At 36.7% G+C, this 18,411-nt stretch overlaps 2 protein-coding genes across 3 annotated transcripts; both read right to left on the bottom strand.

The window, feature by feature from the left end:
* Positions 1-293: 293 nt before the first annotated feature.
* On the bottom strand, positions 294-1,555 carry LOC147865507 (Late embryogenesis abundant protein, group 2). Its single transcript, XM_087318335.1, has one exon. It carries the CDS (start codon positions 1,474-1,476, stop codon positions 532-534), a length of 945 nt encoding a protein of 314 aa, XP_087174461.1. The 5' UTR covers positions 1,477-1,555; the 3' UTR covers positions 294-531.
* Positions 1,556-3,353: 1,798 nt separating this feature from the next.
* Positions 3,354-16,668, bottom strand: CIP111 (Cam interacting protein 111). 2 transcript variants are annotated; one of them, XM_087318336.1, is made up of 12 exons: positions 16,520-16,668; positions 13,526-13,600; positions 13,286-13,453; positions 11,352-11,513; positions 10,289-11,268; positions 9,253-9,457; positions 8,676-8,886; positions 7,094-7,482; positions 4,812-5,238; positions 4,374-4,454; positions 3,978-4,168; positions 3,354-3,608 (listed from the first exon to the last, which is right to left on the bottom strand). In XM_087318336.1, the coding sequence occupies exons 2-12, from the start codon at positions 13,589-13,591 to the stop codon at positions 3,486-3,488; spliced, it is 3,003 nt and encodes a 1,000-aa protein (XP_087174462.1). In that variant the 5' UTR covers positions 13,592-13,600; positions 16,520-16,668; the 3' UTR covers positions 3,354-3,485. The 2 variants fall into 2 exon arrangements, 1 of the variants encoding a protein (XP_087174462.1); XR_015529658.1 differs by lacking the exons at positions 3,354-3,608; positions 16,520-16,668 and having other exon boundaries at positions 4,119-4,168; positions 4,843-5,238; positions 13,526-13,666.
* Positions 16,669-18,411: the final 1,743 nt, after the last annotated feature.

Here is an 18,411-nt window from a genome sequence, read left to right on the forward strand (position 1 = left end):
ATGTAAGCACTCATTCTCCCCTTAATGTAAAGCACTTTAGAACAACTTTGTTACTTCAAGTATATTATTCCGTATTCCACATGTCATACTTGCTATGAACACATCACTATCAAATAATGAGAGTATAGAGTTCTACTATATTTTGCTAATGATAAGAACCTTGAATGGTAATCAGCTACAAATATTCCAACAAATCTTGAAGGTTCATTCAAATATTGTCATATGCAACCCTTGATCCCTCTCTTGTGTATTCTCACACAGCACTTATGAGAAAATCTGAAGAGGCAAAGATATAGAATAGATCTGATGTTTGTACCATAAAATAACATTTAGCATTTGTAATTAGTTTGTCTCCTACAAACCTTAGGACTTATTCAACCCAGCAAAAACCTGGTCACGGTATAACATACGATCAATAAACATGGTGGAAACTTGGAAAGTTGCTACCAAGAAGCCACAAATGACTTCGTTTACAAACCTCATGGTATTGAAAGTTTTGAATGACATTTATTTATCAAACTTGTATATATTTTATACGGTCTCATCGGCATCCATGGCTCTTGAACCTGATTTCCTTTTTAAAATTGTCTTACCACCTTCTTTAGAAAATGGTAGATGCATTGGCCCAAAAGGGGTATCAACTTCGAGTTTCCCAGCCATACTATATCCAGCTCCTTTACCACAGATAATTCCCCACATGGCAGACCCAAGATCTTTAGGTCGGAAAGAAATGGGTATCTCAAGAGAACCCACACCTTGTTCTTCAATAGTCGAAGATTTACTCAATCTCGTGCTCGCTATGGGAGTGCCTGCCAATCCGAAGCTATACTCAAGCTCTCTTATACCTAACTTAAACTTGTTCCTATTGCCCACTTTAAGATGCAAAGTAGCTGATGACTCTTCAACTGAAAGTTGGTTGAATTCAACATGATCAACATCAACCTCCGGTTTGTAAGGAACAGGAATCTCGCCCGTTTTCTCGAGGGGCAAGGTGAGTCTGCCGAACACTGGCACATCAACAATAAGCTCGACCTTAACCTTATAAGGGATGACATCACCGGGATGTATGTCATGGTATGTGTCTTTGATGTCTTTATATATGATCGTGGTTTTGATGTTGAGGGTCTCAGATCCATGGGCATGTAGAGTGCCGGCATCGGGGATGGTTCCAGATGCGAGTTTCCGGCCATTGCTTTCGATATCATAATTTATGTCCACCAGGGGTATGGGGATAGGGTTAGGATTTGTAACCATTACATCGACAACCACATCTGCTTGATCTAATGTTATGCTTGGGAGATGGAAACCTGAGACATGAGCAGTAGGCTTACCGAATCCAATGTTTTCCTTGATGAACCCTTTCACCTTTCCAAAGAATCCATGGCCCTTGTCTGATCCATCTTCGGAACCTCCTCCTCCTTCTTTTTCTTCTCCTGCATTGTTGGACCAGAACAGAGCTCGGTCGCTGTCTGCCATGGCAAATCGCCCAAAGTCTTTGTATCACAAGAGAGGTGTAGATGGATTCATGTCAATGGAGACATTTGTTGTGTTAAAAATTGGAGGCATGGTCCCAAACCATATTTAAACTTAATATAGTCACAAAAAAACATGGCCCCAAAACTTAGTATAATGTGCAATAACTACTTGAGGTGCATGAGTAGTCATGCATGACACATTATATATCATTTTGTATTGATATCATAAGTTAAACACACGCCATATGGTATGTAGGTGTATACTAGCGGGGTAAAATTTACAGCTCTATTATTTCGCACAAGAGTTCATAGGAAGGTGGAAGGGGGCGTATGCAATGGAAAACTAATGGTTTAATGCAAACACGTGAAAGGTAACACCTTGTATTTCAGTTGTATGAACATGAAGTATGAATGATCATTTTTGTTGTTGTCCTACTAGAACTTCTATGGTGATCGATACAAATGAGTTATATGAGGCGAATTTTGTCTATTTGACCTGAGTTGCCTATGGAGTTGGTGCATGGTGTAAGTACGTTGGTACTTGGCAATCTATAACACATTGTTTTAGAATAGTTTAACACTCTAGATCCCCCCCTCTTTAAGGCGGGGACTTTGAAATGAATGCACATCTCTATCTAGTCTTTTCATGGCATTGTCCTATCTAAAAAGCCTAGGCTAATGTTTTGTAAAGCACCCTCAATAATAAAACATTATATTATGTCTCTTTTTCTTGTTATTCCTTTTTTACACAGCCTATACCCCTCTGCCCACTCCAACAAGTAGTTTGAGTACCATCATATACTATAGCATGGAAACACTTCAGGATTTTTTTATGCTTAACTTGATATATAGGATCTGATAATGACTGTTGCTCCTCTTAATTAAATCAAACATATTTCACTCATTTAATGCAGACCATACAAACCCAACAATTATCTTTGTGAGTTATTTAGTATGTTGTACCTTTAGACATAGTAATGTATGGGTTACTACGATGACTTTTAACACACAATTTAATGCAACAACATATAGCATTATCAACACAAGCCATGTCGCTCCATTAAGTTATACAATTTCAAATACATAATTGTATGAATCTATATGCAAAATTTGAGAGAATATCTAAAAGCCCCTTATTATATGTTGTATGAAGCTTGATGCATTCACAACCTGTCTTTATCACATAAAAATCTTGTCCTCATAAAGAAGTGGTTTAGTTTCATTGGAAATTTCAAGGAAATGATCCCCACACAGATCCAACATAGATTGGAACCCTCCTACTTTGCACTCAATCTTTATTGACCATCATCTATAAGCAAAAAATTTTAACGTCATACTCATAATTTAATGAGACAAGTTTTCAAATTAAGTCGTTAAATGATCCCTTGTATCATTGCAAAAAAATCATATTGTCTAGTTGAAGGTAACAAAATGGTAAAACAGGAAGCTATGGCAGTTCTAGAGGTAATGATAAAAAGTCCAAGTATAAAAACAGGATAGTTTAGACAAGAAAACTCCTGAGTTCTCATAACAAAAACGAGATGGATTAAGGAATAGCAACCAAAAAAGCTTTCAATACATTATAAATCACACATTCAAATTTAATCATTCACTTGGAGCTTCAGTTAAACATCTTTGACACTCAAACTTGCTTCTTGAAATTTAATCTTAACTTAAGGTTAACTGAACATAGTCCGCATTTAAAACAAAAATATTGAAATTCAATCATCACTCACGAGGTTTGATGCAACTTTTTTGGCACTCTAAATCAGATGTTGAAATTCATATCACGAGGAGCTGTTCTTCGAGATTAAATGAGTCAATGCTTTTGAAGTTTTCAACCTTTGCATACAAGCATTGCAATTATTTCCACCAGTGTTAAGCTTCCTACGCATAAAATAATTTCAAAAAAAATCATCAATATAAACCGAGTGATCCATTCTACAGTTACAAATTGCAAGAGGAACCCAGAGCAAACACTTGCATTCATTGTGGTTTTTTTGGATTACATTAAATAGAACTACGGCTAAATTGCCGATACATGGATTCTGAAACTTCTGAAACACTACACCCCACTGTTTTTAGAGCTGAGTTGAAATGTCGCATGCTTACTTCTTTTGAGTTGAGATCCTCCTGCATATTAATTACAAGACAGTTAGTTCCTTAATAACAAAAGAAACTTAAAAATAACCTAATACTGGAGTCTCCGTTTCCTCAAAAGCACCTAATAGAGGAGTTTCCATTGCCATTTCAGGAGTTGACCAGGGCATACCATATGAGAAAAAAGAAAAAGCCAAGAGCATTTCAAAGTTTTCCCTATCAAAACTTAATGCAGAATGAGAAATATTCTACAATATTGTATACTTCCGATATATTGCAAATTGTCTGGAATATTGTATACTAGTATAACTACCCCTCCAAGAGCAAGAACTCAAAATGATCCATTTTGACTTCCTATTTAATTCATATTTACTCATCATTAACTAAATGGTGGAACCACACCTCTAGAGCTGCCATGGCTGCCTCCCTGCAAACACCTGCAATATCTGCGCCAGTGTAACCTTTTGTTTGCATTGCAAGGTCTCTTCTATCCACATCTAATGCACAAGGCATGTTCCTTGTATGTATTTTGAAAATTTGTAATCTTGCAGTTTCATCAGGTGGACCAACATAAAGTAGCTTATCAAAACGACCTGAAGATTCCCGCAAAATAAGTGGCATCACATCAATATACTGATTGTAATAAACTAAATAAGGTTGATAGTGATTCTTAGGGAAAGATGATCACTCAAGTACTATATTCAATTCTTGATTATGATAAAATTTATGTTATATACTCTCTAATTTGCATGGAAAACCCTCATTGATGTTATATACTATTATCTTTTCAAAACTAACCTGGACGTAATAAAGCAGGATCAATCTTATCAGGCCGATTCGTAGCTGCAATCACAGTTACACCATTCCTCGTGCTTAATCCTGATCATTTGATATTGAATAGATCAAAACTTTAAGATTATGAAGAACTGCTTAAAAACAACACAAATTATTTAGTATTTATCCAATTTGGATTTGTGCATTAGTTCTTTCTAACTGTATAAGGCTTGTAACTCGTTCACTGTGGATATAATTATACAGTTATTAAACCTCTAGGTTAGTTTATTTTTCATCAAGTCTATCATATATTGATGTTAATGTCTATTAGATATTAGTTGAGCATAAATAGCCAACAACATTGTAAGCAAATAACTTCTTGTATTTATTTACAATTATATTAAGCTGAGTTCTTCATTTACTTTTGGCCTTTATTACTTGTTAGAGCTCTGAATTACATACCATCCATCTCAACTAATAGTTGACTCATTACCCTATTGCCAACAGAGGCACCATCATGACCTGAATCTCGTGAGACAGCCAGACCATCTAGTTCATCAAAGAATACAATAGATGGGGAGGCTACTTGCGCTCTCTGAAATAATGAATGCACAGCCTTCTCTGACTCTCCTACCCATTTGCTGAACAATTCAGGACCCTTAACTGCAATGAAATTAAGACCTGCCTCAGTTGCGACAGCTCTAGCCATTAGAGTCTTGCTGCATCCAGGTGGACCATATAATAATACTCCTCTAGGCGGTTGGGTGCCAATCCGAGAAAATGCATCAGCGTGCTTTTGTGGCCACTCAACTGCCTCTCGAAGCTGCTGTTTGGCTTCTTCTTGTCCACCAATATCCGACCAATTCACCTTTGGCACTTCGAGCATAACCTGCCTCAAAATTGGACAAATATACAATGATTACGGTGAACTCTTATTTCAAACTTCAACTCAGAAAATTAGAAAAGAGTTATACTATCTTGGTTTAATGCACAAAACCATGATTTTAGCATACGGTTATATTTTATTTTGAAGAATGGCAGCCCATGTAAATTAATTATCGAGTTGGGTGCTGCCTATGCCAACAGTCCATCTTACCTCGACCATGGTATGGTAGCAATGCTCTCAGAAATAATGATGGCATCAGAAGGCCAGACACAACAGGAAGTCCTAAAATAGGGTCTGATCAGCTGAAATGTGGAATTTCCACATGCACATCAACCAATATTCAGGAAGAACCCTTGGTCTCTAAAGAACAAAAGACAGCAGATTGGCCCAACAAAGGAGGCAAATGATGACTCCACGTACTGTGAGAGGTTATTTCAAATGAAAATCTATGAGGCAGAGAGCTGCTTAAAAAGGCAATCTCAAAGCCCACGAATCTCTCAGAGTTGTAATATATGTAAATGTTACTATTAGGACTACTAGAGGAGATGGATGCATGCATACTCTTAAGCAATGTGGGCGACTGTGAGGCCCCATAGGATAAGCCTCGCCTCTACCAATATATAGAGGGCCTGGTGCTTAAGTTTGTATGGGGAAAACATTATGAGAAATATCTAATGGATTGAACAATTGGATCCATATTGTGTCTCTTTTCTCACTTCCCTCAATGTTTGTTGTTACTCTGCCTCCCTCTCTCATATTCATCCTTAAATCATCATATGTAACTTCATTGTGAATCCATCAGTGGAAGTGTTATTCCCTTGCATAACGGTCCTTAATCATGATATATAGCTTCCATTGTGAATTCATGGGTGGAAGATTCTGCACGATTGACCAAAATGCGACAATGACACTTTTGACTGCAAATATTAGTGCCTTCAAACGATTGCGGAGGATAGAGCAGAGTTGCATGACACACCATAAGAGGATGCTTTTGGTGCAGAATTCCACTCTGTATTTTCAAAATAGGTTTCCCTTAATACAAGACATCTGCCATCTTATCAATATTTTCAATACCCCAGCACTGGCAACTTGATGTGACCATAAGGCGAAATCAATCTCTTCATCAATTTCATCATGTATGGTTCCAGTCTGTGAATACAATCAATCATCTATGCAAACATTTTCAGTAAACCTAGGTATTTGATTCTCGAGAACTTTATGATAAATATAGAGAAGCCAAATGAAATTCCTTACACTGCAAGCATATGAGAGAGCTAGATATGAAAATTTCACATGCCATGAACCTCACTAACACAAAGCTTATACATATCCCTATTCTTGTACTATCTTTTCTAGCTCGTTTATTTACAACTAGGTCTATTTGCCCCCGAGTCCTAACAGGTTACTAGATCTGCAATTATGTGACTCATGAACAAAATACTTCGCTAACACACCCTGGTATCTAAGCATCTAATAAATGATTTTTTGAATTTCTTTAATCTCCCATAACTGTATAAACAGCCAAAGACCATGGCTCCAAATACACACTCATGAACAAAATACTTCGCTAACACACCCTGGTATCTAAGCATCTAATAAATGATTTTTTGAATTTCTTTAATCTCCCATAACTGTATAAACAGCCAAAGACCATGGCTCCAATTACACATTTTTATTTTTGGTGACACTGACCAAACACAGTTGGAGTTTAAACATCAGTCAGAAAATAAAGCAAGTCATGATTAGCACTGTACTTATCAGTACAAATTAACAGACATTAAATCTTTGAGCACCTTGAAACGTTTCTCATCCAGCAGGCTATATATGATAGTCATAAAATATCCCCCATTGTACTCACCTCACGCATTCCACTAGGCCGTACTTTTGTTTTCGCTTCCTCAAAGTCAACCACGGTTATTCTTAAAGGATCACCGGACCATCCCAATTCAGTGGATATATTCAGGTTTCCAAAATCCAATGTAACATCTGACAGCTCAGCTGATACTGAATTCTCGTTCATGCAGTCACTGATCAATTTCTCAAACCTTGTTTCATTTTTAACAATCTCTTGAACGTTACGACGTAAAGCTACCAATGCTGCTTCATTGCATAATGAACTGAGATCGGCACCTACAAAACCATGTGTTGCAGATGCCAATGTTTCAATATCTGCATTTGTCAATGCGTGCCTCATCCTTGAAAGAAGGGATAATAATATCTCTAGTCTACCAGATGGGGTTGGAACACCTGCATAAAACCAGAGAGATATCACGAAATTTTGAAGAAAAATATAAAATTTATTACCAGTTATTTATATCCACAATTCAAGGTTAAATTCTATGGAAAGAATCCAGAAAGGTCATAATATCCTATTCACGGACCTTATCATAAATTTAGAATATTATGCTTTTACATATTGCAATATTTTCAATCAAAAGTAAAAGAGGAAGAAAATTGTTGATACCCATCTTGATTGATGCACAAAGACAATCACATATCCTAGTCTTCTTTGGTGTTATCAACCAGTGCTTCATTGTAGTTAGATGCAAAAGGACCACAGAAATAGTAATGCACGAAATCGCTAACTTTCATTCAGAAAGCAACCTTTACGCGTGAACCGCACTTTTTCATGCCAAGATAGCACAAATCAAGAGGAGTGTTATGTAACATGCATTATTCCAAAATCCAACAATAAGATATTCAACTTACACTCACTCTGAAGTACTTACTACTTACTGCAAGGGAGTGATGACACTCTGCATGCTAAAGACATTATTAGGAGACTGGGTTTTGGACGTGTGAACCTCACTTTTTCATGCCAAGATAGCACAAATCAAGAGGAGTGTTATGTAACATGCATTATTCCAAAACCCAACAATAAGATATTCAACTTGCACTCACTCTGAAGTACTTACTACTTACTGCAAGGGAGTGATGACACTCTGCATGCTAAAGACATTATTAGGAGACTGGGTTTTGGACGCGTGAACCTCACTTTTTCATGCCAAGATAGCACAAATCAAGAGGAGTGTTATGTAACATGCATTATTCCAAAACCCAACAATAAGATATTCAACTTGCAATCACTCTGAAGTACTTACTGCAAGGGAGTGATGACACTCTGCATGCTAAAGCCATTATTAGGACACTGGGTTTCGGAAGTCGGCCACATCTTGAACCTTGTTTTACCACAATAAAATGTAATCCTAGAATACTGACGTGAAGATCATTAAAAAAATTCTCCTACCATATCCTAGGTCTAGATGTCTTGTGGATCTTTGGTTCTTCACCATTGCAAGTCAAAAAGAACAATCACACCCAATATAAATAAGTATCTTTGGTTCCTCTTGACACTACAAGTGCAGCTCAGCTGAATCGATGCAAGCAAACAGACAAAAATCAGTGTTCTCTATTTAACTTCCTACCTAAAATAAACATACCAATTTCAATTTCACGATCAAACCTCCCAGGTCGGCGTAAAGCTGAATCAACAGCTTCAGGCCGGTTTGTCGCTGCAACAACCAACACACGATGTAGGTACTTCTCACTTCCATCCATGATAGTTAATAATGTGGCAACCAATCGCCTTCCAAGATCTTCAGATCCATCTGACCGTTGTGGTGCAATTGCATCCAGCTCATCTATGAAAACCTTTTGAGATATTATAACACTGATATATATTACGGAAAAACTCCAAAATACCAATGAGTTTTTATTCATTCTGCAAATGTCATGAAGTTTTTTCTTTATTTCATTGAATACTCTTGGCCAGCCGCAAAAAGAAGGATTATATGTGCCATTTGAGCAATTGCATGGTAAATTCGTCACCATTCTTTCCATTACATGCACTATTTGAGCAGTTGATGGTCATAGGGTTGACCAAGGGCATTTGAGAAAATAATGAAAATTTATGGGTATTTGGGGAAACAAAGAAAAACTCAGAGGTATTTAAAAGTTTTTCCTTATGTATTATATACTCAGAGATTGAAATTGCTCAAACATGAAAAAAATAAGTACCACAGATGGGGCTTCTGCTTGAGCTGCTGTAAATACTGATTGCAGAGCTGCCTCACTTTCTCCATAGTACTCGGTTATTATTTCGGGTCCATTTATAGGAAAGAATTTAACACCAGCTTCCTTAGCTGCAGCAAGAGCCAGAGAAGTCTTCCCGGTTCCTGGTGGCCCATGAAGAAGAACACCATGTGGGGGCTGCAGACCTAAACTGACAGGATTGAAATTCAAACATATGTATGTTGAGCCTTGAGGTTCTTTCCACATAACAATTCTTATTAAGTTGTAATTGTAAACGTGTTTTCACATATTTTGGTCAGATTGAATTTAATACAACAATGATAAAAATGGAGCTTTAAAACAAAATAGAACTTGGAGATAAGTTATGAAAAGATGTAAAGTTTTCTACGCTATTAATAAAAATTAAAAGAATAAGGAGAAATTTCCCAACCACCCTGGTATTTGGGTAAATAAGAAACTGGCTCTGTTTTGATTAAAAAAGACCAATGCCAACCTCAAGACATTGACTGCAACTACAAGTTGCCCTAGAAACTTAATTTCTTTCGAAGTTTCATGAAGAAACAAAATAGCAGAAGTATGCTCTGAAATGATTCATGAGACTGTAACCTGTAAAGCTCAGAATAGGAAAAGAAAGAAAACAGGGGACTAATAGCTGAGAAATGATCATTCTTGTGACCATGAATAATTGACAAGTCATCACTTCCTAAAGCTATGGCTGCATTCAGTATACATGCCGGTATTGAAGCTTCTCCAATTATTTCCTAAATGTGTACCACAAAATAATAATCCTTTTGTAAATGTTCATCTATACATGCACTACATGTTATGTTCATGTAAGATGTATTAAGCTGTATTTATTTAAATATCTAATTACTTAACGTTTTCTCAAAAGTCTTATATCTCCCCACAGATGCACTGTATTACCATAAAAAAGAGCTATATGCACAAACAAGAAATTCCAAATCTTGATGTTTATTAGAGGAATTACCGTGGATAATTAAAAAGATTGAAATGCACCTACCTTATTAAACGGTCTGGCTGTAGAAGAGAAAATTTTATTATTTCTTTCAAAGTAGATATTTGATCTGACAGGCCCCCTAGTTGTGAATATTCGAGTTGCTTCATAGGTACCATCATATTTTGTGAGGATTGTATGCTCTCTTTCACTTGATCTTCATTATCATTCAAATGCATGTGGTTAACAGCTTCTGTAGAAGGTATGATAAAAACAATATGTGTATTGCTTTCTATATGCAGTATGTTAGGAACTTCAGTCCATGGAAATCCAGAATTCTGCTTAGCTTTATCACAGACATTTTCTTGATTTTTGGATGGAACTTTAGCATCAATAACCTTGAACACACAATACCGTCCACATACCAAGATCCCGACAATATTTCCCTTCATTAAATATCGACCATGCAGCAGTCGACCAGCAAACCTTTGTAATAATTTGGAAGCTCTGCTATTCTCATCAGCTAATATTTCAGACAAAGTAGCCTCATCCTTTTTTTGCCACATATTTTGAGCTAATTCTATCTTTTGTAATAGTTTCAATTCCCCACAACCACCATGTTTACTTTGCGAATGGCTTTGATTCCCCGCGTCACGTTTAGACTCCCTAAGTGAAGATGTTTTCTTGTTGCTTTTCTGAACTAATCTCTGTTGTTCAGGTGTCACTTCCAACTCATCACTCTTTGATGAGGATGTTTTCTTGTTGCTCTTTGGAACTATTCGCTGTTGCTCAGATATTGCTTTGACTAAAATGGGACTTTGAAATGTATCAGCATGCTCATCTTTCACATCAATTGGACACCATCTAAGAACAAGTTCCTGACAATCATGAATATTGGCATCCATTGCTGTTGCTCTATTAGGCTTTAAATTTCCACAGTACTCTAACACAGAAGAAGTTATTGCGATTGTGGAAATGTGTTTCCCGGGCTGTGGACAGCCCAGCGCATAAGCTAGTTGTTTTGATAATCTGACACCATCCTTAAGCTGTAAAGTTATATGTACATTCCATTTCAGCATGTCCGTATGGAAAAGAAGAAATTAATGAGATATAATGCCAAAAACTTTACTTTGCGGCATGGCCATACTGTTGCAGTTACACAGTAGCTTCCAGCTTCATCAACTAAACAGTCATTGCTCACAAAACCAAATTCCCTACTGCAACGTTCCTCCAGATTTTCTACATGGGAAGCTTCAGGATGATCAAACAAAACAGCTTCACACACAAAAACCTGCAATAGAAATATTTGATGTTTATTACATAGTCAAATTACAAGTCCATAAGATGTGCACATAATTCTCAGAAATTCTAAATGTAGACTGATATTAAAATAGAACTTATATAATCTGATCTATGCCAGGAAGTACATAGGAAGCTTCAAGATTGTCAAGGACAATATTTGACACATATATGACCTGCACTAAATATTAAATGTTTATATAATCAAATTCTAAGCTGTGCATATAATTCTCACAAAAACTTTCAATGCAGGTTAAACTGAGGATACATGCTTTTGGTTCTATGGAAGGGAATCATAGACATATAATGACCTGTTTATGAACACTATGAGAAATACAAGCATTGTGAAACAAGAAGACAACAATAGTCTGGGCAAAACGTTACCTAAAGTTAGAAAGCTCCTTCCCCAATCCTCAAACTAGGCTCAACTACTCTCAGTGAATAAATTGAAGTATGAGAATACACCCTTCCGATAAAGTAAATCGCACTATGTTAAGCAAAACAAAACCACAATGAACGAGGCTGGCAGTATCTGAAGTGCTAGCCCAAAGTCTATAATGCAGTCAGTCTAAATTTAAAAATACAAGCAAACAACTATTTTGGAGGTCTGGACTATACCAAACGGTTCTTCAAATGTAACTATATCTTTAAAATCACCACCTTCATAATTTATCAAAATGGGCTTTCAGAAGTTAATGTTAAACCATTTAGAAATATCTTATTGCGAGTTCAAACCACAACATTGATAGATTGAGATTCAATAATTGCAAAACCTTTCAAAATTTTGGATGTGCCCAAAGCCTATAATGCAGTCAGTCTAAACTTAAAAATACAAGCAAACAACTATTTTGGAAGTCTGGACTATACCAAACGGTTCTTCAAATGTAAGTATATCTGTAAAATCATCACCTTCATAATTCGTCAAAATGGGCTTTCAGAAGATAATGTTAAATCATTTAGAAATATCTTATTGCGAGTCCAACCACAAGATTGATAGATTGAAATACAATAATTGCAAAACCTTTCAAAATTTTAGATGTATACCATATCTGTAATAGGCTTCTTTAGGCATGGGGGATAGATAAGTGAAAGAAGTTTCTGATGTTGCGTAACAAGAGGGAATGCAGGGGAAGAGAGACAAGAGTCAAGAAGAGAGAAACTGACTAAATTGATAGAAAATCGACTGTATAAAACATTGAGGAAAAGAAATATAAAAAATCACAAAAATAAATGGCACTGGGTAATAATGGAAATGGAAATATGCCACGCTATGCCATGCTACCCCCTCTACCCAGAAGAGTCTGTAATCCATCTTTACAAGGTACGCCATGCTACTCCCTATACTCAGAGGAGTCTGTAATCCATCTTTACGAGGTTCTCCATGCACTTGTTGTCTACTCAGGAGAGTCTCTCCATGTCCATTGGAGATGGAACCAACACTCAAGAGTGATATGTATGCCATAGCACTCTCCATAGGTATATCTTTACAATGTCTTGTCCCTACTCTAGCTGTGGTGACAAAGTAAATAGTTGACCAATAGCACAATTCAGAAAAAACTCTAAGATATGGATATTGTAGTATGAAATCATCCGCAATGCTGTGAAGAAGATGGGATCTATAGAAGTTCTCTTTGTCCCAGCTCTTGACAACGAACTGCATAAGATCTTTTCCAATCCTAGAACTCTCTGACTGTGTTCAAGTAAAAGAAGAATGCATCCTAGCAATACTGAAAGGAAAGGTAATTTTTCTATAGAGACACTTACTGCAACAAGTTGAGATGTTGAAAATGAACAAGACACCATTGAAGATTCAGGCATCCATAGAGTGGGAGTGAAATCACCATCTGTGATTTCTACCTCGACGACATTATATACTTGTAATGGATATTTTATAGCAATTGTGCTTGTTACAGGGCATTTCGACCTGGGTGTCTGCATCATCAAGTTCTTTGCATCAAATATGGTTCATATGGGCAAGAATATACACGAAATGACATTATATACCTGAAAAGAGCTTTCAATGGCAGGTCCTATGTTTATTCCACGGCTTTTCAACTCGGGCGTCAGCATCAAAAAGTTCTTTGGAGCAAGTCAAATCCATGAGGATAAGAATATTTATTAAGAGAAATTGACGTATATGTAAGCATACAATAGTATATACACACTAATACTCTCACTCACTAATCGATCTATTAAATTATGTGTCTTAAATTATATCTAGGAGAGAGCTTCACCCCATATATTACATATCAATGCTATCAACGTTTACCTTATATAATCTTAAAAGTTAATAACCTTAAAATTGCACTATACTAGCCACTAAAACATATGAAAATGTCCACGGTATTATCAAAGAGGGAAGAAATGTATAACATAGGTTCTAAGATCACATACTCCCAAACATAATGGTATTCTATATTGAAGTGACGTTGGGTGCACTATCACCAAATGGCATGATTATGATTGGGTTGGAAACACCAACTACTTACAACTCATCTACTGATCTCAGCCAGTCACATGGCCTAGATGCGGCAACAAATGTCAGCCAAGAGTTTCTCTTTCAAATACCAAACTACTTCTTACACTTCGTGTGGTGTGATCTAGCTACAATATCTCCTAAAGATTTGTTATGTCCACAATCTTGCACTACTATTCTCCTCTGTGATAATCAAAATTGTGTTTCTATTGTGTGGAATCCAGTGCTTCATGGGCAGGCATCAAACAATTAAGGTCCAATAGCATTATCTTCAGAACCATGTGATCATCGGAGAGCTGCTTCTCAAATGACTGAATGAATATTGCCTGAAGGAAGAGAGCTGCATTGGGCCTAAATGCACTTCAAAGTCTCAACCCTTCTAATGTACTGGAGAAATTTGGATGTAGATAAAGATGTTATATTTTCCTCTGTGAGATCATATGGTTCATATGACTAACATGAAGTATGGCCTATCCCTTCCATGCATAAGTCTCAACCCTTCTAATGTACTGGAGAAATTTGGATGTAGATAAAGATGTTATATCTTCCTCTGTGAGATCATATGGTTCATATGACCAACATGAAGTATGGCCTATCCCTTCCATGCATAAATCATTAAAATCCTTTTCAGTTCGTTGAAGCAAAAACTGAAAATAGAGAATCCCTCGATTAGTAACATATAATGGCTTCTCACAATGGCCAAGATCATATGATTTGACATGTTGGAACCCCCATTGAGTTGCCAGCACAGTTGATTGCATGGGTTCTTTCGACCTACCAGAGATAAGAGAGTTCACTATCTCAAGTAGACCTAATGGCTTGGCAATAGATCATGGAAAATGTAAAACGGATGTCAAAAGGATGTATATTATAAGAACAGGACTGGGCATGCTAACTGCCAATTGGTTGATTTGGATCCTTTCACCTTCCAAAAGGAAGGTACATAAGGGTTGTCAAAAAGTTATTGCATTCTGCACCCATATATGGTAAGTCATATGACAATAGCATACCATTGTACTGATCTTCAAGAGTGGAGATCCCATGAAAATAGCAACTACAGGACAATCATGATTGGCCCTTCATTACTGGACAAACTATATGGGTTGATCTGAGAGTCCAAGTTGAATGTATGGGCAAAGAGAAATGGTTGCCGCCCAGCTCAATACACAAGTATTCACCACGTTGGATCACACATTGACCCTTTGAGCCCTTAATGAGGAAGGAAAAGACCTTGTTTTGTGGGTTTCTGAAAAGCCTTAACATTGTACACATGCTCGGCTCGTGAAATAACTAGAGACCCTTGGAGTCCTAGTAGATATGCAATGGAAAAACAATGGACTATATAAATAGGTGTCAAAAAAAGTCTACTAATGTACCGAATGTCATGGCTTCCACAATTGGAATGAAACAGAATACCCAATATCATAATTACATAGAGAGATTGGGATGCTCAAGAGCATGCCTTGCAGGGACAGCCATATTGATATACTATATGTTGATGGCATTGTGTTGATTTCAGACCCTCCAGAGACTATAAAAACATCTAGATACTTTAAGTTATTTTTTACACGCAAAATGTTTTCAGTAAGCATTGGCAAAACTGAATTAATTGGGCACTAATCAATATTAGCGACGGATTGGTCAATTCGGAATGAATAGATTCATGCTCGCAGCTCAATTAACATAAGTAATTATTAATATTCCTAATCATATGGGTTGGATCAGAAAACTATTCCATATGAATCAATGGACGAGTCTAAATCCCATCTTTGGAAATGACCAATAATTAGAATTTATGAAGTTATGAGTGACCATCTCTTGAATTGGAGGAGCATTGAAAATTTACATCTCTTGATATAGATTCTTATACGTCGAAAGTGGGCATGCATGGGTAATTCACCTCTCATGAGCTATAAGGAACCATTTATATGTTAGGAGTGGAGGGGCATCTATAATAAACATCTTCTGAGTTAGGGGGGACCATTTTATATGCAAAAATGGATGTGAATGGGCAATGGATGTGTTCCAATCAATAAGATGCGCCCAAGGTGGAGGAGCATCAACAAGTGAACATCTTTATATCGATAAGGAAGCATTTTATACACTAGAGGGAACGTGGTATCAACAACAAACATCTCATGATCTATACGGAACCATTGTATATGCCAGATGAGGAACGAGCATTGGCAGCAAGTATATTCCGAGCTACAAAGGGATCATCTTATATGCCATGAGTGGGCTACAAAAAGGAGTGGCAGGGCCTTTGGTAATTATTACTCTGTTTTTCCATAGAACAGAGGCATCCCAACCTATTACATGCCTATGCATAGGTACATGTATCTGAAAATGTATCTGTATATATATGTATATATACATAAATGTCTGTAATAAATTAGAATGTATATAAGTGATACGTATATCAAAGACTGCATAATCTCCTCTCTATTTTCCATATCTAATCTTATGATTCATGAATATAGCCATAGGTTACGTGTGTGAGAGAGAGGGTGTTTGATTCATACCTGTGTTATAGCAGCAGCAGCAAGACGAGGTTGAGGTAGAAGAGTGGATTGGAGTATGGAGGTGTGATTCCTGAAGAAAATAGAACGATAGGAAGAGGATGAAGTGGCTGTTGCCCCCTGCACAGTGCACTTCCTTTCTGTTCAACAGTAGCTACTAGGGGTACGTTTGAACCTATAAACCTATAAACCGAACCAAATAAACAGAAACCGATAAACCGCCAAATTCAAAACCGAACCCAACCAAAACCAAACGAACTAAAACTTTTTAAACCAAACCAAACTGTCTATTTACATTTGAACCGATAAACCGTTAAGCCACGGTTTAACAGTTCAGTTGGGTTTGAGCTGAAACCATGCCCATTGCTATTTAACACCACTAAAATATGGGTAACAAGGTCCAAACTGGAATTCCTACACATACCTAGGTGTAACATTCACAAAATCTCAATTCTCCTTATGGAGGGCTTTTTGTGTTTGACTTTCTGATGGATATGCAGCCCTTGGTGCCCTTGAAAGACAATGTGCACATATACAGTTCCAATAACAAAATGGAGGTTATTTGATAGACTTGTAATCTTTACTCTTCTTTCAGGGTGAGAAACTTGGAACTGGGCCTTTGTGAAGAGATTGGAGAGATTTGGAGAAACGTTTACCCTCAATGATTGCCTGCATGTCAAGGAGCAAAAAATTGATGGCCCACGAGACAAGTTGAGCTGAGATGGGAGAAGCTCCAAAGTTGCCAAAGTACTATTCTATCTACTGCCTTATATACAGCTTATTTGAGGGCTTCTAAAGCTATGATACTCAAGATTGGCTAATATGTCATCAAAACGATTGGCAGAACATGGAGATAATTATTTCGGTATGCTGAAATAAAAAATTGTTTGAATTTCATAATATAAATATAATACACCGCCCCTTTGCTAACAAGAATGTATGGTACTTTACGCAATTTTACTAATCTAGTTATGCACATTTTGGTTTGTCATTCTTAAAGATGAGACAAGATTATAAGATGTATCCTCTAAATTCGAAATATGGATATGCACACACTACTAAGAGAGACTAAACTTTAAAAGACTAATTCATATGTATCACTTGTAAATTTATGTTACAGAAATGAAAATTCCGAAATTAGTCAGAAAACATGGAGCAAAAATCAAAATCAAATAAAAAAAAATACAAGTCACACAAAACTTTTGCTAAAAAAATTATTAAAATTAAAATTATATTGCACAACATGGATAAAAAAAATGTCGCCTAAAAATAAGACCAAAACTAAGAAATTATTTTGCTGAAATCATGGCAAAAGAAATCAATCAATTGGACCATGTTGCTCAAAATGATAATAAAAAAATGTTTTTTTTTTTCCTAACATTCGAATGAATAATTAGGATATAGTGTGAGGAGATATGGTTACGGAGCAGGCAATCAATTCAAAAGATAAGAAGTAGAAAAAATCTTCCAAAAACAGAAAGGAAGTTAGAAACATGCCTTAAGAGACAGACGTCCGGGCGCGAGAGTTGAAACTTGAGAAGCGACTGAAGGAAGGTTGCAGCAGAGAGGTGAAGGAATGAGGGGTTTTAACGAGGCTTTTCCTGCGCAGGGCTAAAACTACAGAAGTAAAGTGTGTGCAAAAAACAAACAAACAAAATGGAAGTATATATGTACATATCGGAGGAGCTTAACAAGCGCTAAGTTCTCCGAATTTACCAAAATAGCCCCCCCCCCCATTTGAGACCTCAATTGCTAACTTCTAAGTTCTCTTCTAGTTTCTTGAAAACGAGACATTGGAAAACTCAAGGCCACATTTAGCTTTTGTCTAGACATTGGAAAACTCAAGCCCACTCTTTCCAGAGGGGCCCGTTTCCTTAGCTCAATAATCTCTACGA

Source organism: Azolla caroliniana, unplaced genomic scaffold, assembly GCF_043228905.1.
Source record: "Azolla caroliniana isolate FFs.n. ecotype wild unplaced genomic scaffold, voAzoCaro1.0.p SCAF_4, whole genome shotgun sequence".
Taxonomy (NCBI): domain Eukaryota; kingdom Viridiplantae; phylum Streptophyta; class Polypodiopsida; order Salviniales; family Salviniaceae; genus Azolla; species Azolla caroliniana.